Here is a 23,236-nt window from a genome sequence, read left to right on the forward strand (position 1 = left end):
AGAAACTGTAAAATTTTCCAGATACCAGAGACCCACAGATTGTAGACTCCACCAATTTCCTGACTCCTATGTGGTCGAATTCCAGGTTCACCTAGTTACAAAACCAGCCCTTCTTCCACGTTATTTCAAAACACGTTTCTGGTGTTGATGCTAATTCTACACCCCCGGAGAGAGTTATGTACGGATGACACAACTTATCTCTAAAAGAAACCTAGTCCGTGTGCTCAAGACTTATTTTACTAGGAAACAAGGAATGTATCAGCGAGTATCTGCAACTTTCTCTACTGGTCTTCTAAGGTTGATGTCTTTATATTTCATCTTAACAAAAAAGAAGCAGAAATAATGATACTAAAAAGAGAGGAAGCAAAAGGAGAAAAGGAAGAAAAAAAGAATTAGACATGAGGTAACATTATAAAAACAACCTTAAAATGCCCAGATAAACGTGACTCTAATAGGAGACTGAATGAATGGACTTTGTGGGAAAAACAGTAGTAAACTTTAAAGCCACTGAAAGGTTTTAAATGCCTAAGGGAAAAATAAACATTTGCTTCCAATCATTTTCTCATTAAGCATTCTCTGCTAGATGGAGAAGGCTTACTGAAAACACACACACACACACACACACACACACACTTTGACTCCGCGCCACAAATGGGGACTTAATCCACTGCCTGATCTCTGTCCGAGGCGACCCATTTGCGCTTCTGCTATCGCACCTCTGCCCGCGTTCCTGCGCCCCAGGTTCCCCGCTGCCTCCCAACCCGCTGCAGCGCGGGAGCCTTGCTTCGCCTGGCCTGCTGGCCTCCTCTAGACCTTGGCCACCTTCTCCGTGGCAGGAAGGGCTACATGCACTGACAGATTTTCCGTTGGTGGTGGCTGGGTGGTGGCGAGGCGTGTTTCCGGGCGCACTTAAAACCTAGCAGCTCTCTCCACCAAGTAGCAGCTTCCCCTATTCCGCCCCTAGGACTGAGGACCTAGCCCTCGGTACCACCTCACTCCTCCCGGTCCTACCCAGCCATCACCTCCTAACCTCCCCAATGTACTCTCAAGCCTCACACAGGCGCCTGTCCTCCCTTTGCATTCCCTAGCTCCCGGGCGCCCCGTTCGGTTGAAGTTTACGTATCTTGGGACCTAATTGCTCCCAATTATCCGCGCAGCCTAAGTCCCGCGTCTGCCTGGCTCCCGCCCCGGGAGCCTGAAGCTGCCGGGCAGTTCATTGGGTGTCCTCGGGGAAATGGTTCAAGCTGTAGAGATGGGAGAAGTGGGGCTGGGGGAAGGGAGAGGCTCCAGAAGGAAGACCACGAACACGTGCGAAGAAATAAAAGCCACCACGTGTGCACGCGCGCGGGGCCCAAGGGCGCGAGCGCGGAGCACGCCCCAGGGGGCCAGGGACAGTGGTCCCCTGGAGCGGGCATAGCAGGGGGCGCGGGTACTCACACGAAAGCGTGGTAGATGAACGCCCAGCCGCGGGGTCTCTCCAGCACGTTGTACAGGTAGTTCTGCACCCGCCGGTACTTGACGTTGCGCCGGCAGCTCTGGCTACTCGTGTAAGAGAGCGGCTTCCCCAGCAGGCTCATCCGGGCCCCCTGCTTGCCCCGGCGGCTCTCCCTCAGGCCACCGCCGCCGCCACCGAGCGTGGCCGCGCGGGTGCCCAGCAGCAGCAGGCCGTCGCCCCTGGCGGCTGCCGAGTTCAGCAGCACCCTGCCCCGGCCCGACTCCACATCCTTCATGCCGCTGCCCAAGCGCCCCCCGCCCTCCGCCGCCGCCGCTGCGCCGCTCTTCACCCAGAGCCCGGCGGCGCCGCCCTCCTCTCCTCCCGCGTGGTGGCGGGGCATGGCATCACCACGGGCACAGCGAGGGGGCCGCCAGCGCCTGCGGCGGGGGCAGCGGCCTCATGTGCGCCGGCGGGTTTCAAGGAGGAAGCCGGCGGCCGACGGGGCGCCCGCCAGCCAGAGACCTCTGAGCCGGGGGCGGGGAAGCAGGCAGCCAGCAAACCGCCCGGGCTTCGGGGCGGGAAAGGAGGGGCTGCAGAGGAGGCCGAGGAGTCCCGATTTCTAACAGCCTTTAGCTTCGAATTCTAAATCCGGACCTGTTTGGGGCGTCAGTTTGAGAGGGTTTCTCTTTCTCCCTCATTCCCGCGACTACCACTCCCTCCTTCCCAAAGTGCCCCCGGGGACGGAGTGGGGGAGTGCGGGGCGCTCCGAGGCGCGCTCCCACGCGCGCACACCCAGCCCCAGGCTTCCCCTTTCTTCCCTCTCTCCACTCCCCACGCCTTGCAGTGAACCGACTCCAGAAGCCCCTCTCCGAGGCGCTAGTTTGGTTTGGTTGTGGCAGGGGCTTTGCAGCTGTCCGGAAGGTGAAGTCAGCCTTGTGTCCTGAGGAGAAACTGGAGACGCAGGTCGCTGTGCTCTCCCGCTGCTACGTCGCTGCGCCGGATCCTGCCATCCTTCCGCAAGGGGTGAGAGCGGGAACAGCCCTGCCCTGCCCTCCAGGTATTAGCTAGCCTGGAGGCTGGAGCGCAAGGTAACGCTCCAGGCAGTGGCACTCGGGTCCCCGCACACGGGCGAGCCCTCCGCAATTCAGTGGACAGACTCGAAGGACGCGGCTGCCGAGTCCGCGAGGCAAGGACCAGGCATCTTCCCGCGTCTCACTCCAGCCTGCGGACTGTGACTTTCCATGCCAGTATCAGACAACAAGCCCGCGAGTAACTGAACATCCTTTCCAGTCCATGGGTGGGGTGTGGAAAGGGCGTAAAACTCCAAAGTTGCTCCTCCGCTGTGAGCGAGCTGCCCCGGGGCTCTGCTTGACTGCGGCGCGAAGCCTGGGAGAACAAACCCGGTTCCCTCCGTCAAGAAATTTCCATTTAAGTCCAATAAAGTAATATGATTGAGAAGTTCGGCAGCGGCAGCGAGGACCCCAGTGTCTGGTAAAGAAAACCTGAGGGTGGGGTGTCCCGGACGCCAGCTTTTTGGGGTTCCGACCCCACCCACCTTATGTTGTAACTTACAAGCTTAGAGACCTGTTGCAAGGAACAACTGACTGGGTCTTCCACCACCTCTGGCACCCGGGTGGTCCAAAGCCCAGGCACCCTTGGCGGAGAGAGAGGCCACGGTGCCACTGGCCGCGGCCTCTGGCCTTCAGAAACAGTATATTACAAAGAAAAAGAAGTTTAAACCTCACATTCAGCATAGGGAAAACTGAAGGATGCCAGGCTCGGGGACTTCTTCCAACAGAGTGACTCTTCCCCGAATATGAACGAAAACAATCATCAAATTAAACTGAAGGGAAAACTAAGCTTCCACCACAAAGACACAGCAGATAGTTGCAAGGTGGATTCCTTCGGGCCTCTTCCTTTCCTAAGGCTAAAACAATGCTAAGGCAAAAGTCTTCTTGCAGCCGTCTCCTCCCCTCCGAGATAAATACTTTCCCAATTCCCCTCCACCCTGTACACACACCCACGCCCGCAGCAGCTGATTTTTGTCTCCTGCAATAACTCGATTTAAATGCTTTGCTTTTACTCTTTATTATCACTATTATTTGTGTGAAGCCCTCTTGCCTGCTCTTGGTCACCAGCAGGAGCAAGCCCTCCCTCCTTTCCCCCAAGCCTCTGGGCAGCAGAAGCTAGCTGGGAGCTCTCTGCAGCTGGCGGCGACGCCACGTGACTGTGAGCCGATCACCAGCACCCAGAGTCACTCTAGCTTTCCCCTAATACACTTCACACCCACGCACTGTGGAGGTGCGAGAGAGGTTGCTCCGTGCGGTGCTATTCGAGGCAGATGCAGAGAGCGCCCTGGAGTAAGCTCTCCAATCCTAGAGCTGCGCGGGACCCTGACTGAAGGCGGAGGGGGCGGGAGGGGGGTGCTGTTGCTATATTTAGACTCCCTATGGAGTTTCTGTGCAGGGACTTTCAGGGTGAAAGATCTAGAGACTTAAAATGACTCGTGTGCCCGCTTTAAACGTCAAAATCTTGGCCTTTCTGCAAGCAGTAAAATGAAAACCACTTCCTCTTAACTTAGCTGTTTTCCTTGTTACAGACTTCTACTTTCGCTGGGTAGGTAAAGTCACTTCCATTTCTCTGGCGCCGCTGGGCCCCGCATGCAGGCAAGAGGTCTCAGGAAGGCAGGACACAGGGACACGTTTCCCTGGAAGACAGCCAGCTGCTTAATTTCTGAATGATGCTTTTCTGGGGTGCAGCAATAATTCTAGTGAAACTGTGTTATTGATTAAGCAAATGCCATTTAAGCTTAATGAAGAAGAAGAAAGAAGAAGAAGAAGAAGAAGAAGAAGAAGAAGAAGAAGAAGAAGAAGAAGAAGAAGAAGAAGAAGAAGAAGAAGAGGAAGAGGAAGAGGAAGAGGAGGAGGAGGAGGAGGAGGAGGAGGAGGAGGAGGAGGAGGAGGAGGAAAAAGAAGAAGGAGAAGAAGAAAAGAAAGAAATAAACCGGTTTCTGGTAGCGGTTTTGAGCTGCTGGGAAGGACCTTTCACTTTTGTCTTCTAGAGTAACCGCCGTTTGGATACACAGCCCAGGAAAAGAGGACCCGCTCAAGTTTTCGTGGGTAGTGTATGAGAGTTACTAGGAATCCAACAACCTGGCTTCCTAGTTCACTGTTCCTTCCACCCATCAATCTGCATCTCCAGCAAAGGATGGATAAAAGAGCACACGGTTCTGGGATTTTGTATCAATCTCTCTGACTGCAACCACTGGAAAAGACTGGCTTAGCTCTAACCATCCTACCCTTGAATGCCTAGGAAGAAAAAGCCAAGTGAGGCTGTGCCAGCCTCTCCTACAAGAGTCTCTGTTTGCACCTTGCTTTATTTGCTACCTGCTAACTTCCCTCAAAAGACAGGAATTAACTTTGGAGAAAATAAACTGTTTGTGATTAAGCTTTGTTGTTGTTCCTTTGAATACACATGTTGCTAGGAAACTGCCTTTTATTAGTTCATTTTGCTGAAATATTAAAATTCAAATATAAGAAAAGAAGATAGGTATACTGAGCAGTGAGTAAAACAACAGTGTATATTCTATGCATTATAATTACATTAGAGCATTATGAAGAGGTAGAGGTAAAGGCAAATGTTAACTGCTAGTGTAAAGTATGTGAGTTGATTGGCCCTCCCCATCTTTTGAGATGTGTTTGCTTTTACTCATTCATTCTCTTAAGATGCTTGCCTGAAATTTATGACCTTGGAAACATTTTCTGAAGTCTACATGGATATGGTTTCAATTGAACAGAGTTTCTAGAGATATTTTGTTTCAATGTGTTTCTTTTTCTTTTTTGGAGATGGGGTGTTGCTGTGTTGCTCAGGCTGGTCTCAAACTCCTGAACTCAAGCAATTCTTCCACCTCAGCCTCTCAAAGTGCTAGGATTACAGGCGTGAGCTCCTGGCCTCAGTGTATTTTCTATTCCATTGTATTATCCTTCTGAAAGGTACTCTGAAATAATAATATTTAAAATTCTATACATGAGCTAGAGATGCACAAAAAAAGGCTTTCAATGCCCATAAGAGGCCCAGAATAACTGGATCTGGACCAGTTTCACAAAGCGTCAATGACCCATTACTCTCCCACTTTCCTTCTTCTTCATGCTTACCCATTTTCTCATTTGCCCCAATCTCCTACTACAAGATATGCCCCTACCAAGTCATGTTCATGAGTCTGATCAACTAGTGAGTGATAGAAGTGCCACTCTTTGGTGATATGGATGCATTTTGATCCAGTGTGAAATTCCTGGGCTAATCAGACAGGGAATGATAAATAGAATTCTTAAACCCTATAATAAAAAGGAAATGCATGTGACATGAGTCTGCTTGGGAAAATAATGAAGGGGCAAATATAAAACTAAAAAAGTAGAAAATAACAAACAAAAAGAAAATGCACTAATGGAGAAATGGAAATTCATGATTGGTTGCTGTTTAATGATGTGCACAGGGCTCAGCAATTTGCCTTGTAAGCGTAGAGGTAGAACTGAAGTCTCCAGACTCCTGAATATAAGTCCCTTTCAGCTACACCACCCTTCTCCTTAGCTTTTATTTCCTTCCAATCAGGCCGTAACCAAACCAATAGGCATAGCAACTATATTGCATTTCATAGATATCATAATCATTGGTTCAGTAAACATATTTATCTCCTACTATTATTTTAAATGTATCAGCATAATATACCATTTGTTTTGATCAGTCATCAACAATTCTTATCTCTAAGATATATCATACAAGTTTTTCACGCTGTTTCTTCAACAAGCAGAAATTAATCAGAGAATCCAGGACAATATCAGAGATCCTATGAGCCTCACCAGACTGCATGAGAGTGATAACACAGTAAGAGTCCCAGGCCTACCTCACACAGCAAATGGGACATTGTTCCTCAGAACAGCCTTTGCCTCAGGGATGCAGAAAGGAAGCAGATGTGAATGAGTGTGGCTGTAAGGAAAGACTGGTAGAGAAATAGTGCAGAAAGGGCTCAACAAGTTCTCACCATTTTTATTCCAGCAGCTAACAAAATTAACGTTTCTAGGAATTACTGAAATATTGTGCTGACCACAATTATTGAGGCAAAATAATAGCAAATACTTATCATGTGTTTTGTATGTGTTAGGCACTGTGGTTTACAGTAATTATTTCAGGCCAGGTGTGGTAGCTCATGCCTGTAATCCCAGCACTTTGGGAGGCCGAAGTGGGAGGATCACTTGAGATCAGAAGTTCAAGACCAGCCTGGCCAACAGAGTGAAACACCATCTCTACTAAAAATTACAAAAATTAGCTGAGTGTGGTGGCAGGTGCCTATAATCCCAGCTACTCAGGAGGCTGAGGCATGAGAATTGCTTGAACCTGGGAGGTAGAAGTTGTAGTGAGCCAAGATGGTGCCACTGTACTCTAGCCTGGGTAACAGAGTATGAGACTCTGTCTCAAAAAAAAAAAAAAATCAATTGTGACAATAGTTTCATAAGTAAGCACTACAATCATATCCAATTTACAGGCGGAGAAACTGAGGTGTAGACAAGTTAATTTTTTTAAAACTAAAAAGTAGCTGAGGCAGGGCAAAAACACAACCAAAACTAGATTTTTAACTACTAATCTATATCAGCTTTTGAATAAAAAATACTTAGCCTATTATTGTGTATTAATAATCTTAATGGTTTTTTGTTAGAAATGAAAAGCACTGGAAAGTTTCTATCGGTTATCTTGGAGGAGGATTTGAGGTTTTATTCCAAACACAAAAATAACTTCAATATTTCTGTTCACTTTTCCTGTGGAAGTAGGAGTTCCCCTGCATAGGTACTCTTCTGTGTTGAAATTTAAAAAATAGTCCCAAGTCTCATAGTATCAATTTCTTGAAACTGTATTTACATTTTGATCTTTTTCTTAATGCTATTCTCAGCTTTAATTATAAAACCCTGTTAATTCTATTTGGCCATACCTGATTTCGTTTTTTTTCCGACCTGTTAATATGTCAGCACTACTCTCTATCTTTTAGCCAACTATTTAAACATGTCTTTCTGGGAATAATCTGAATAGAGTCATTTGAACCTTTTAAGATCCATATATTTAGAAACTATGTGAAGAGGTTGCCACAGAAAGCAAACATCTCCTTTAAGCTAGTGTACCGGAAAATTCTGTTACTAGTCTGTGCCCCCTAGTGGTACTGACATTTTACCATTGTTTTTAAAAAGGAAATTAAGAAAGCTTCTTTTATGAAGTTCTCAAAACTTACTAATCTCTTCAACAAGTGATCTTCAACTATCAGGTGCCAACTACCTGGAGTGGTGCAAAGATGAAAGACAGTCCTGATTCTTGTTATGTTCATAGACTAGTGGGGGAGATGGATAAATGAGCAAGTAATTGTAACATGGTGATGAGTTCACAGAGGTTTGCACAGAATGTTACAGAAGCTACAGAGGTTCCTAAAGAATGTAATAGCTGAGCTAAATCTTGAGGAATAACTAGACTTTGGTGAAGACATGAGGGATAACTCAAAGAGAAAACATTTGAGAAGATGTGATGGAGTCTTGCTCTGTCGCGCCGGCTGGAGTGCAGGCACAATCTCAGCTCACTGCAACCTCCACCTCCCAGGTTCAAGTGATTCTCTTGCCTCAGCTCCCCCCGAGTAGCTGGGACTACAGGCACATGCCACCATGCCCAGCTCATTTTTGTATTTTTATTGGAAACAGGGTTTCACTATGTTGACCAGGCTGGTGTTGAACTCCTCACCTCAAATGATCCACCCACCTTGGCCTCCCAAAGCGATGGAATTACTGGTGTGAGCCACCACGCCCAGCCAGAGAGATGTGAATTTTGAGAGCTGATCATACTTTGAGAATAACAAGTAGTTGGACTCTACTGAAGCTTAGTTGCTTTTGGAGGTGTAGCTATAAGCAGGAGGCAATAGAAGTAAGACAAGGGTTGTATGACAAAGTCTTGGCAAGAACTTTGGATTTTATCCTGACATGAGTGGGGAGATCCACTGAAGAACGTTAAGCCAGAAATACTACATGTCACTACTTCTACTTTCAGAAAAGGCTTGATATAGATTGTACACCTACAAGTGGCACACACTGTTCCAAGTGGAGACTCAAAGATGAAAACGATACGGTGTCTATGCTATAGGTTAGTGAAGCTACCAATCCATGGCAGATGTTAAGCCTAACTTCCAATTTCAGGCACAAATATCTGAGTGAATGATGGTATCATTTACTCAATCAGTAAAGATTAAGGAGAAGGCAGTCTGAAGAAGGGAAATATGTTCAATTTTCTATTGAGTTTGACATACCTGTTGATACAGCTCAGTGGAGATATCTAGTTGACGCTTGGATATATGGATCTACAGGTCAGGGGGAGCTTGAAATTGAAATTCAAGAATCATCAACCTATATTTATAATGGATGAAATCAACAAGTCGGAATCAAGTTACTTGGGGAAGCATGTAGATTTGCTTAAAAAGGAAGAGGCCTGAGAACCCAACCCTAGTAAGTGTGACCATTTGGGATAAGAGAGAAGGAGCAAGTAGGGAAAGAGACTGAAATAAAGAAAGCTAAGTAACCACTGAGGACCACTGCTACAATAGAGAAAAAAAAAAAGGAGCTTCAATAGGGAAATGCCTGAAAGAAATCAAATAAGGTAAGGATTTTTGATTTAGCAACAAAGAGGTCATTTGAAGAAGTTGTTTTTATTTTTATTTTCTTGCAGAATTGTAGAAATAGAAATCAGATCAAAGTGAGCAGAGAAACAATTTGAAGATAACAGAATGGAGATAATTATTTTAAAGTGGGAGAAGCAAGCAGAAGATTTAGGTTTTAAGAAGGCACTAGACAAAATCATGTTGATTCACTTGAGACTTGAGTGGCTGTTGCAGCCACTGTCACAGGTCCCAAGGCTGAGCCTGCACTGGTGTTTGGACAACTAAGCTGCAATTTTGACAGACGCTATTTCATTGTCAATTGTGAAGCCTGCAACAACTTGGACATCTTTTATTGATTTTATTGAGTAATAACATTTTCATAAAATCCATTATATTTTATTTCTAACATTTCAAAAAATTCTATTTAATAAGTATGCATTTTTCATGTTTAGTTTTACCAAGAAGGAAAATGCATGCTAGATAAACTACATTTTTGTTTGATTTTATTTGTAATTAAGGATGAGGAACTGACCAGATCAGAAAAAGGAAGTCAATACCTGCTAAGTATTCAACACAGTTTTCAACAGTGCTACTGAAAGCTGCAGGAGATACTGTGAGTCCCTCAGACAAGTCAGGGATTCGCAAGAGTGGGGTCATCAAGTTTCTGGAGTTTCAATAAGATGTTTGCTTTTTTCTTATATATACATATTAGCTTTCTGCATAAAATTATATTAACAGAAATGCTATTAAAGTTTTTTTGCAAAACCACCAAGCTACAGAATGGTCCTGTTTGTTGGAGTATTTAGAATACTTCCCACCTTTTTTTTGAGTCATGGCTCAGCTACAAAATGACAAGGCTCATGGCACACTAAGACAAAAGGAGGAGGCCAGTGATAGCCAGAGGTGGTGGGCCTGAGTTTTTGGCTATCCTGGGTCTGCAGCAGTGACTGGATTCTCTGGATTATAAAAAAGCATTAGGATTTAAACACTACAACGTGTGGGCCTTGTATAGGAATCATGAAAGTAAAAACAGTTAATTGGAGCAAGAGGTAAGTGTCCTGAAAAAGAAAGGGAATGTGAGATTGCAATCAACTTGAGTTTTACCACTCTGGTGTAAAATTTTGTTGATATACAATAGAGGGACTGTGACATAAAGGGAGTATTACTTGGCATGTTTTCAAGTTTCTGGTTTCCTTTTTGCATGTTATTTTGTATCTAAGACTGAAGATTTTTTTTTTTTTAAAGAGAGAGACACAAAGTTGAAAATTGTTTTAAGGAAGAAGATACATTCTGTTGTGAATAGGAAGATTAAAAATGAGAAAGAAGCAGGGGTCCACAGACCCAATATTAGTTTTGATGACAAAAATCAGAAGTGGAGCAATAAATACTAATACATATTTAAATATATTTTTAAATATGCTAAGGATTTGGGATCAGAAAGAAACTTATAAATTGTGGGATCCTGATTCCTGACTGATTACTGAATCTTGCTAAGTCTTTGTTTCTTTCATGTTTAACGTGAGGATAGTAATATCCTTATCACAGGACTTTTGGGATGGTTAAACAAAATAGTTTATGTAAATGTCTTATCTTAGTACTGACACATAATAAGTACTCAGTAAATGTTAACTACTACTAATATTTATGTTAAACAAGATTTAGCTTGGATTCCATTTGTGATTTAGCCTGCAATTTGAAATAATAGCTGATTAATTCTCTGAAACATTAGCTTCCGTAATTGTTAACATTTAGCTGAAATTTAGCAGATACAAAAAAAATAGAAATATAATCTTGTTAAAAAACCAGATTATATGAGTAAACCTTGAGATAACCCAGAAGAGAAACTTTAAAGTTTTGCAGATGATCTCATTCAGGTGACTATTTGTGAAGTTTAAAAGCAGATGAAAGCAACTATGTCTGATAGTGTACCAGGCTATGCAGTCATTGATGTATATTTTATTAAGGGCTACTAGATACAACTAAACAAAGTAAACCTTAATGTATAGAGTTTTGCTACATTACTCTAATGTATAGAGTAATGTATATCTTTCTACTTTTAACAGCAATATTCAAATAGTAATAGTTATTTCATCCTTTCATTCTAAAATATCTGTGATATTTCAGATGTCTGGTGAGAGCTGTTGAATTCATTATTCTAGAATATCTGTGAATTTATGATTCTAAAGTTTTTCTGGATAGCAGAGGTATGAGAATTTGATGAAAGCCTTCAGAAAAGTTTTTTTAAAACTTACAATTTTGCATACAATTACCACTTTTGAGGCTCACAGACTCTTGGAAATAATTTGTAAAACCTAGCTTAATCAAACCCAGATTATGGGCCCTTGGGCTGTAATTCTTAGATTAATTAGGTTTTTTTCTTTTTTAATTTTTTGAGATGGAGTCTCACTCTGTTACCCAGGCCAGAGTGCAGTGGTGCAATGTTGGCCCACTGCAACCTCCACCTCCCAGGTTCAAGCGATTCTCCTGCCTCAGCCTCCTAAGTAGCTGGGACTACAGGCACGCACCACCACACCCGGCTAATTTTTGTATTTTTAGTAGAGACAGGGTTTCACTGTATTGGCTGGGCTGGTCTCGAACTCCTGACCTTGTGATCTGCCCACCTGAGCCTCCCAAAGTGCTGGGATTACAGGTGTGAGCCACCATGCCCAGACAAAGGAATGAATTTTACAAAGATTCTCTTGAGGATATCTTCAGGATGACTTATATGGGATATATGGGAAAATTTGAAATAGCTAGAACTTCCTTGACATCCCTGGTAATCTACACTATTTCTCATGATTTGGTTGGGAGTACCTTGGTGACACTTCTATCAGGGAGGGTCTAGGACAGCAAGGTTTGTGGTCACTATAAAGTCCTTGAACTGAGATTTTGGATCTTTGTTATAGCTCTTTCTGTTGGAGCTAAAACAACCGTGAATTCTCATTACGTTTTTCATATGGTTATACTATAGGATCACATTTACTCAGAATAATGGTGTTTCTATTCCAAATTAATCTTCCAGAGTTTGGATACTTTTTATTTTTTATTTTTATTTTAGAGACAGGGTCTCATTCTGTTGAATAGTTTGGAGTGCAATGCTGTGATCATAGCTCACTGCAGCCTTGAACTCCTGATCTTAAGCAATCTTCCCACCTCAGCCTCCTGAGTAGCTGGGACTACAGTTTCATGTCACCACACCTAGCTTTTTTTTCTTCTGTCATTTTTTGTAGAATCAGGGTCTCACTATGTTGCCCAGGCTTGTCTTGAACTCCTAGACTCAAACAATCCTCCTCTCTTGGCGTCCCAAAGTTCCGGGATTACAGGTGTGAGCCATGGCACCTGGCAGAGTTTGAGTATTTTAAAGCCAAGAGCATGTATGTATGTGTAGTTCAGTGAGCGCATATATAAACACATATATAAGTATTAACATAATTGCAACCTAAGCTTTAAAATATTGCCCACCAAAGCATACAAACTACCATGAATCTACTCATGCAGTACAAGGGAAGACTATGAGTACAGCCAGAACCTCAATTCTGGTAAATACATCAAAGTCATTTCTCTGCTGAAGTCTTTATCTCTGCTGCCTAACCAGTACACTATCATGGGACACACTCATTTTTGTTTCAGTCATCTCTCAGGAATTGAAGTCTTGACCCATATCTTAAAATGGTGACTGGAGTCCTGTTACGGGTTTACCTACTTCCACAGTGTTCACTGCCTGCCTGCCCACCTATGGAACCTCTGGATGTCATCTTGGCTCCAGCCTCCTTTTTGTGTTATACACATTGAATAACCTGCTAGTGCATAGTTCTTCAAAAAAGAATACATTCTTCTGCTTAGCAGACTATTTCCTGCCCACACCTGATGTTGAGGCCATTCTCCTGAGCCCTTGCCTGGGCCCCTTGCCTGGGCCCCTTGCCTGGGCTGTCAGTGTTCAATTCTACAGTGGCTAGCTGGGTCATGACTAATCATGCTTAAGTTTAGACCAAGCCCCTATATTCCTTTAATGAGAATTTTAAAAATTTATCCATTCCTCAATCCACTCTACAATTGTTGAGTTCCTACCATATGTTAAAACTGTAGAACAAACATTATCCCTACCTAATTCATGCCACAGTTTACTGTATTTTTTTTAAAAGCTTTAAAATACTTTTAGAGCAAACTTAAATACATAACAGGGAATGACAGAAATATCATCTAAAACTTGATAACCCCAAACCAACTAATATGTTTTATAAACATTTATTCATCTAGAGCTAATTCTTTACACCAGTGGTAACTTTGCCCCGCAGAGTATATTTGCAATGTCCGGTGATGTTTTTGGTTGGCAAAGTACATAGTATGGGGGAGGGTGTGGGAAATTGTTGCTACTGGCATCCAGGTTGTAGAGGCCAGGGATGCTGCTAAACATTCTACAATTTACAGGATAGTTCCAAACAAAAAAGGAATTATCCTGCCCAAAATGTCAATAGTGCCGAAGTTGAGAAACCCTGTTTTAAACAAACTTTTTAGGTCAGCCTTTGAAGGTATTGAGGTGGAAAGTTTTGCTTGCTGCCATTTGGTGATATTTGTTGGTCTACGTACCATTTATTTCCATATTTAGAATTTCAGTTTTTGTAATACACCTGGGGAAATGATGCTAGATGTTTATGAAAAACATTTTTCCACTTAAAGTAAAATCTTTCAATGTACACAACACCAGGGAAAGTCAACAGGTAAGTAAGCATGTCAGACTTTGTAATATTCTAGAAGGTTAAAATAACAACAGTATTTTTGTATACCTAAAAAGGAACATACCTTCCTGCTTCTACTATAAGATAGAAATGAAAGAGGCAGCAAAAAATCCAGAGAACAAATAAATGACTAATTGGTTCAGGGTTTTGAGGGCTCTTTTGAGACTTTTTTTCTTGATTGCATTGGACTATAGATGCTTCAAATGACACTATAGGCTTATTATAATTTTATCTAATTTCATATAAATTTATACAAGGGCTCTTTAAGGTGGTAATAAAATATCAATTTGCAAATTAAAATAACTAGAGTTCATAGATGCCTATTCACCACTTCACTAGAGGCATTTTTTGAGAGATTCAAGCATGCACATTTGGTCCGAGTGTCATTTTAATGCAAGTGTTTCCATTGTGGGTTGCTGCATCATATTTGAGAAATGTAATAAAAACACACATTCATAACCTTAGAAGAGCTGTATCAAACTGACATTTTTTTTACTTCAGTTAGTAGTATATGAATGTACTATAGCAGCTAACAATTTTCTTGTATAACAATGGTCTCTGGTTAGAAGGAAATCTGTTAGAATTTGAAGATATTAAAAGGACAGAAGTGGCTTAATGTATTTTCTTTTTGAATAAATTTACCTCTCTTTTGGAAAAGCTTGTTTTTAATCTGCTAAATCAAACATATGTTTTCCAAAGGTAGTACTTATTTTTTATGTATATATGTATTCATATTCAATTTGGTTGTAAGCTCATGGGTACATAAATCCTCCAAATATTGCATTTATTTCCATCTTCACTGATCTACTGGAGCCCTTAAGTTTCTTTGTTCTGGAAAAGAAAGTCATTCCTTTAAGAAAAATATGAAAGTACTCCTATTTCCTTAATACTCCTGGAAGTATGTTCTAATTTTTTGTCTTAAAAAATGATTAAACTTGTGCAAAATTGTTTTCTGTTTTGAATTATATTGACAAAATCAGAGATTTTACATGGATTAACCTAAATCCCAATAACCCTATTTAACATACAAGTAAATCTGGATGCAGCGTTTGGTCTCTTGGTTCCCCAGTTTTCTCATTTTCAAAATGAGAGAAAATAACGTGTTATGGTATAATAGATGCCAGTGCCTTGCACTTATTAGGTGCTCTGTAAATGTTAAATAACACTTATGGATGGCTTCCAGTTTTGTTATGGGGAAAACAAGAAAAGTATTAGGAGAAAAAATTAAGAATCACATGTTGGAATGTTTACTTATTTTAAGATATCTTCTTGTAAAGGAACATAACTAACTGGCAAATCCAACATCACTCAGACTATAAGTTATCATGTTTTTAGTAGTTCCAAAGCTAAGTAATACTAAAGTAAATATATGGAAATATTCATATACATGAATCTAAATAAACTCAGCCTCCTTTTCCCATTCTATTTTTTTAACTTTTTGTTCTGATTTTCTCCATCACACAACCCTCATATATTTAACAGAGCTATTGAATTTTAGAGTTGGAATGGAGTTTAAATTTATTTCAACCAATGCAGAAATTCTAAAATAGTTCCAAGTTTTAAATTGTAACGCTTGATGGAAAAAAAAGTCAATATATACTCTCCTACATGCTTTCCTGAAGAGCTTCATTTAATCCTTCCACAACTATATGACATGGGCATTACTACTCTCCTCATTTTTTGAGACATGGAAATAAGCTCAGAAACATTAAGAGATTGCTCAGTATCACATAAGCAGTAACCAAAAAGTGGGGATATGAACAGGATATGAACAATCGCTAACTGACTCCAGAAACTGTGTTCTTAACCACAAAACCTTATGTCTCTCCAAATTAGAAAATGCTTTTAGTGATAGAGGGTTGTTTATTTAGAAATTTTATTAACAGCCACATATAAGAGAAGAAGAAAGATATATCTGCAAAGGCCCATAAACACTGATCATTCTGGCTTCAAACACAGGAGAGAAGAACAGAGTCACTTCCCTAACTGAACCTGGTTTTTCTAGGTACAGTAAAGTACAGATACCCCTTTCCTGGAGATTCTGAATCCTAACATTACAATTGTATCTTAAGAATGTGTTCAGCTGCTAATAGAAATCCCCCTCCCCAAAATACTGGTTTAAGTAAGGCCTATTTGTTTCAAGCAGAGAAGCCTTGAGTCAAGAGTCAGGCAGGCAAGCATCCACAAAGACATAAAGGCCTAACTTTTTCCATTTGCCACTTTCACCTGCTTAGCATGTGTCATTCATCCTTATGGTCGCAACAGTGGCAGCTATGTTTGCAGACATTATGTCTGAAATTCCAGGTGAGAATAAGGGAAAGGCTCAAGTTCAAAATGGACTTTGCTTTTTATTCAGAAAGGGTGTCCTCCTGATGAATTTCTACCTGTAGCTCATTGTCTAGAACCATCTCATGACCAACCACAACTACAAGTAAGGTTGTGAATTATTTTCACAACCTTAGGAAAGTGAATTATTTTAGTTGGACATACTGGAAATAATTGAGAACCATGTAAACAAATGGGGAACAGACAGACGACCAGCAACATCTACCATAGGCCACCCCCTTGATTACCCAAGTGACATACCTTAAATTCACAGATACAGAAGGTTGAATGTAAAAGGATAGAAAAAGACGTGGCTATGCCAGTATCTAACAAAATAGATTTTAAGGCCAAAAGCTTTACTAGAGATTAAAGAGGTCTTTCATAATGATAGACGTTTCAACTCACCAGGATAATACAGCAATTCTAAATTTGTATGGACGAAATAATATGGGTTCAAAATATATAAAGCAAACATCGAATTACAAGAAGGATTTGACAAATTAACAATTATAGTGGAATATTTAATATATCTTTCTCAGAAATAGAACAGTTGCTAATCATTAAGGTTTTCATCTCTTTCTTGTAGAAATTTGCCGAAAACAGAAAGTTAAGTCTCCTATACACAAATATTCCGAAAATTTGGTAGCATTTTCTTTAACATTCCAGCCTCAGCTGGCACATTGTCTATTCCCCAGATTTAGCATGCAACTACCTGCCTGTTGCGTGTATCAAGAGTCACTGGCTTCCTAGGCTGTAAATGGCTGGGCCCTTTGTTCCTTGTAGTGCTCCTGGCATTGACTTTCGTTTTGGTTCTGGTTCTCAAATGAGAACAACAGTAACTGGCTCTGATTAATTAAATTAAAAGGAGTTTATTTGGAGAATATTGAGTTGCACACATTATTGAGGCAAGGGTTAGAGAACCAGGCCCAAGTATAAGCATTAAGGAGCAATGTACCAAACCATGCAAAATTGGTCTGATAATATTGATGCCACAGTTAACATCCTATTAGCTGGAACTTTTCTTTATTGTACCACAATTTCCAACAGCATGATATCTCCTTTAGCTAGTAGTTGGTCTTAAAACCAACACTGCTCCATAAAGCCAACCAAGTGGAAGCTGAGTTTGTTCTACCTGTAAGGTACTCATTTCCAATTCAAAGTCTTAAACGGGACCATTCTATTTTTCCTGCCTTTATCTTGGTGCTCTGGCACTGTTAGAGCCTGGAATTACTCAAACAAAGCAAGAACACTCAAAAGCGACTGACATGTCGGAAAACATGGCCAATGTCCACTACACATAGAAATATTCCTTATACTTGTCCCTTTGAAAGAGTTAAGTCCCACAAATTGTGCTTCCGAGGTGCAAGGACAGAATCATATTCAATGTCATCAGTCTGTTGGAATTGTGAACATGAAGTTAGTATTTATTTAAAAATTAATACACAGATTTAAAAATTACACCTTTTATTTCTGGGGCAATTATTTGTGGGTAATGCCAGAATATGATTTGTTGCAAGCAACAGATAAGCAAGCAATCAACCACACAAACCTCAAACAAATAAAAAGATTTAACAGGAAATTTGATGACATTACGTAGTCTCTATCTTTGGGGAAGGGTTACAAGAATCTGAACTTTATTTAATTTCCTTTCCAGGACAAGCAGAAATCATCATGTGGTATTAGCGATAGGGTTCACAGCCAATGTGGATGATTTTTTTGAGGGCTCTCATGGATTCAGATGCAACAAAAACTGAAACAACCCAAACACATACATATGCATATATATGTGTTTTTGCATGTGCATATACACATGCTAATTGACATAATAAGGACTATTTCTGGAATTGTGGAAGAAAATGCACTCTGATTCAGCCTCCCTCAGAGGTCAAAAACGAACATAAAATGACAATTCTGACAGGCAAGTGGAACTATCCCCCTGAAGATAATTGCCAACATTCAGATGAACTTAAACCTTAATTTTTGTAGGGCAGTGGCAGATAGTAGCAAGAGACAAAATTACTCAAGGTAGGGTCTCATAGGTGATTCTCTTGGGTCTCATAGGTGATTCTTCTGGCATGGAACTCCAAGGGGCTGAATAAAGGGGGCCAATAGAAAACAGATTACAAAAATAACTAGTTGTATTGAAACTTAGCATTAGATTTATGGGAGAGAAGGTTTTCTTAATAATTTAATAGGTCAGTACATAAGCATTGCAGATTGAATTCATATCATCTGGGTAGTTCAAAGAAGCTATTAATACTATTTTAGTTTAGAAGTGTACCAGGTTGGTAGCATCCTCAGGAACTTATAAGAAGGAAATGAAAACAACCTACCCAATAGCAAGCCAGGCCTCAAGGAATACTTGCAGAGAAAGTTCTAGTAAATGGAAGTTAATTGCCAAAATCACAAGCACCCAAGCAAACACAGCAATATGAATGAGCAGCAGCTGAGTAAACAAATAAATAAATCAAACTAGCAAAACATTTAGGTATTAGATTTATCAGTCACACTATAAAATGGCAACACTTAGCATTTTAAAATAATATATGCTTCAAAAGAGAGGATTAAAACACACCAAGGTGCTATAAAATTAACAAGCAACAAGCAGACTTAAAAAAGAATAAAATAAAAATTTTAGAAAGGAAAAACTATTGAAATACAAATAATGGTTAGGTATGATGGATGATTAAATATGTCATGAGAAGATTAGTGAACTAGATGATGAATCTGAAGAATTTATTCAGAAAGTAACACAATGAGAAAAAAAGAGGAAATATGACAGAAAAGAGGTAGAACAGAGTAAAAAATTCTAATCTAATTTTAAAAGTTGGAGTTCCAGAAATAGAGGAATATGAATGAGGTAGAGGCAATATTCGAAAAATAATTGAGAAATTTGATGATGTGATGAAAAACATCAATCTATAAAGTTGTGAACCTAAAACAGAGTAAATAAAAATAAATGAACATCTCACTTATGTAATTTAAACCACAGAATGCTATAGATTAGCTGAAAAATCTTTAACAACTACATCAATAAAAATAGATTAAAGACTTAAATCTAAGACCCCAAACAATGAAAATACTAGAAAAAAACATTGAGGAATGCTTCAGGATATTGGTTTGAACAAAGATTTCATTGGTAACATTTGAAAAGCACAGACAACCAAAGCAGAAATGGCATCACATCCTCTGCACAGTAAAGGAAACAATCAACAAAGTGAAGAGATAGCACAGTCAATGAGAGAAAATATTTGCCAACTATCCAATTGACAAGGGATTAATAAACAGAATATGTAAGGAACACAACTCAACAGCAAAATCAAATGACCCAATTAAACAATGGGCAAAATATCTGAATAGCCATTTCTTAAAAGAAGACATACAAATGGCCAACAGGTATATAAAAAATGCTCAACATCACTAATCGTCAGGGAAATGCAAATCAAAACCATGATGAGATAATATTTCATTCCAGTTAAAATTGACTTTATCAGAAAGATAAAAAATAACAAGCGCTGGCAACGATAAGGAGAAAGAAGAACACTCATACCCCATTCTTAGTGGGAAGGTAAATTAGTACAGCCACTATGCCAAAATAGTATGGAGGTTCCTCAAAAACCTCAAAATGAAACTACCATATGATCCAGCAATCCCACTGCTGGTTATACCTCCAAAAGAAAGGAAATCAGTATAGAGAAGAGATATCTGCACTCCTATGTTTATTGCAACACAATTAACAATAGTCAAAGATATGGAATCAGGAGGTAGAGCAAGATGGCAGAATGGAAAGCTCTGCCAATTGTACTTTCTGCAAGGACACCAATTTAACAACTATCTACAGAAAAAAAGTACCTTAATGAGAACCAAAGATCAGGTGAGCACTCACAGTACCTGCTTTTAACTTCATATCACTGAAAGAGGCACTGAAGAGGTAGGAAAAACAGTCTTGAGTTGTGGACCCCACCTCTCCCCGTCCCCTGGTAGCAGAGGCGTGGTGCAGAGAGCATTTCTGTGCACTGGCAAGAGGGAGAGTGTGGTAATTGTGAGGCAATGAACTCAGCACTACCTGTTACAGCAGAAAGCAAAACTGAACCAAACTCAGCTGACACCGACCCACAGAGAGAGCATTAAACCAGCCCTAGCCAAAGGGGAATTGCCAATCGCAGTGGTCCAAACCTGAGTTCCCACAAACCTCGCTACTGTGGCTGAAGGTATTCTGGGGCCCTAAATAAACTTGAAAGGCAATCTAGGCCACAAAAACTGCAACTTCTAGGCCAGTCCTAGTGCTGAACTGACCCCAGAGCCAGTGGACTGGGGGGACTTACTGAGTTACCAGCAGGGGTGGCTAATGGAGTGCTGGCATCACTCCTCTCCTAACCCCAGGCTGCACAGCTCGCAGCTCCAAAAGAGCCCCCTTCCTTCTGCTTGAGGAGAGGAAAGGTAAAAGTGGGAAGGACTTTGTGGAATGGAGGTCATCATGTTAAGTCAAACAAGCCAGGCATTGAGAGACAAACTTTACACATTCTCACTTATTTGTGGGATCTACAAATCAGAACAATTGAACTCATGGGGATAGACAGTAAAATAATACTTACTGGAGACCGGGAAGGGTAGTTGGGGGTGTTGGGGAGGTGAACATGGTTAGTGGATACGAAAAATAGTTGGAAAGAATGAATAAGACCTATTATTTGCTAGCACAACAGAGTGACTATAGTTAATAATAATTTAATTGTACATTTTCAGACAACTAAAAGAGTATAATTGGATTTTTTTTGTAACACGAAGGAATCCTTTAGAGGACAGATATCCCATTTTCCATGATGTGATTATTATGCATTGCATTCCTGTGTCAAAACATCTTATGTACCCAATAAATATATACACCTAGTATGTACCCACAAAAATTAAAAATAAATAATTGAAATATTGGAATTAACCTAAGTGTCCATCAATGGATGAAGGGATACAGAAAATGTGGTACAAAGAAAAGATAAATGTTTGAGGTGATGGATATCCCAGTTACCCTGATTTGATCATTACACCTTGTATACCAAGTATTACATGTACCCTCAAAATACATTGAAGCGGCTTCATTGTCTGGAGTAACACCCGAGGTTTGTTGTCTCATGACCACGGAGATCAAAGATGTGGACACACACACACAAAGAGTGAGATTAAGAGTGGGAATTTTCCGGGGCCTGCCCCTCAGACATAATTCTGAATTAAAGAAAATATTTTATCAAAAGAAGATGGCCACTACCCAGTTGCAGAGGACTTCCATGACTGCACTGGTATTTCCCAATAAGATATCACCTGAACACCAGTGTTTGGTGTTAGTGAAGAGGCTCCTAGCAGTTTCAGTATCCTGTATCACATATTTGAGAGGAATATTTCCAGAATGTTCTTATAGAACCAGATATCTAGATGATCTTTTGGTCAAAATACTGAGAGAAGATAAAAATTGCCCAGGATCTACACAGTTAGTGAAATAGATGCTAGGACATTATGATGCTTTACAGAAAAAATACCTAAGGATGGCTGTTCTAGCTATATACACAAACCCAGAAGATCCTCAGACAATTTCAGAATGTTACCATTTCAAATTCAAATATGCCAACAATGGACCACTCATGGACTTACTTCGTAAGTAAAAACCAAAGCAACAAATCTAGCATGTCATGTACTGATACCAAGAAAGCAAGCATTCTCCTTATTCGCAAGATTGATATCCTAATGCAAAATCTGGGGCCTTTACCTAATGATGTTTGTTTGACCATGAAACCTTTTTATTATGATGAACTTACACCCCTAGATTACCAGCCTCTCGGTTTTAAGGATGGTGATTGTGAAGGAGTTATATTTGAAGGGAAGCCTAGGTATTTAAATGTGTGTGAAGTCTCAACACCTTTTCACACCTTCAAAGTAAAAGTGACCACTGGAAAAACTCCGTCTCTACTAAAAATACAAAATTAGCCGGGCCTGGGGGATTGCGCGCCAATCTCCAGCCTGGGCAACAAGAGCGAAACTCTGTCTCAAAAAAAAAAAAAAAAAAAAAAAAAAAAAAAAAAAAAAAAAAAAGGAAAGAAAAAAAAATAGTGATTTATTGAGCTGCTTTTTGTTAGAAGGGAAGTTCTGCTGAGGACTCTTTTACCCTCACCTAAATAATTTCTTTCTATCTCCTGTATCAATATCAATTAAAAATTTAATGACAAAGAAAATGTGGTACATGTAAATAGTGGAATATTATTCAGCCTCAAAAATCGTGAAATCTTGTCATTGCAGCAACATAAATGGTAGAGGTCATTACATTACATGAAATAAGCAGGCACAGAAAGACATATACTGCGTGTTATCAGTTACGTGAAAGCTAAAAAAGTGGATCTTGTGGAGGTAAAGTTGATCGGTAGTTAGCAGAGGCTGAGAAGGATAGGAGGGAGGCAGGGGAGAAGAAGAAACACTGCTAAATGGGTATCAAAATGCAGTTAAAGATAGAATAAATATGATCTAGCATTCAAAAGTACAGTAGGATGATTACAGTTAACAATAATTTTTCATATAGTGGAAAACTACTGACAGAGAGGAAATGGAATGTTCCCAACATAAAGAAAGGGAGAATTTGGGGGGTTATGTATGTCCCAGTTGCCTTAGTGATTACACATTTTATACATGTATCGAAATATCACAGGTACCCTAAAATTATATACTTCTATTATGTATTGGGAAAAAAATTACCAGGGAAAAAGGAACTATATTTTGATTGACAATTGATTTCTCAGCAACAATAATGGAAGCCAGGAAACAGTAGAGTATTTTCGATATAATGACAGAAAATGCCTGTCAGTATAGGATTATATACTTAGCAAAGATAATTTTGAAGAATGAAAAATAATGGTATTGTCAGGTAAGGAAAAGGTGAGAAATTTCACCACCAAAAGACACTCTCTTAAAAAATTCAAAAGATATATTCAAGGAAAATGAAACCAATTCCACATGGAAAATACAAAAAGGATTAAAGAACAAAGAAAGTGGTAAATACATGGGTAAATATAAACAACATTGAAT

General features: G+C 40.4%; 1 protein-coding gene, 1 long non-coding RNA gene and 1 pseudogene across 5 annotated transcripts in view; 2 read left to right on the forward strand and 1 right to left on the reverse strand.

The window, feature by feature from the left end:
• KCNQ5 (potassium voltage-gated channel subfamily Q member 5) overlaps positions 1-3,392 on the reverse strand; it is a 567,770-nt gene extending 564,378 nt beyond the window's left edge. For 3 of the 4 annotated variants that reach the window (XM_077998865.1, XM_028846834.2, XM_077998864.1), the window contains exon 1: positions 1,438-3,392. In XM_077998865.1, the coding sequence (XP_077854991.1) occupies positions 1,438-1,835 (398 nt within the window). In that variant the 5' untranslated portion in view covers positions 1,836-3,392. 4 annotated transcript variants of the gene reach the window in all.
• On the forward strand, positions 1,347-9,872 carry LOC144340331 (uncharacterized). The gene is made up of 3 exons (XR_013416319.1): positions 1,347-1,493; positions 6,243-6,398; positions 8,167-9,872. It is a non-coding gene; the product is annotated as an uncharacterized LOC144340331 (long non-coding RNA).
• An 11,551-nt stretch (positions 9,873-21,423) lies between these two features.
• LOC717443 (HORMA domain-containing protein 1 pseudogene) lies at positions 21,424-22,471 on the forward strand (annotated as a pseudogene).
• The last annotated feature ends 765 nt before the right edge of the window (positions 22,472-23,236 follow it).

The sequence above is a fragment of the Macaca mulatta genome, chromosome 4 (genome assembly GCF_049350105.2).
Source record: "Macaca mulatta isolate MMU2019108-1 chromosome 4, T2T-MMU8v2.0, whole genome shotgun sequence".
Lineage (NCBI taxonomy): Eukaryota > Metazoa > Chordata > Mammalia > Primates > Cercopithecidae > Macaca > Macaca mulatta.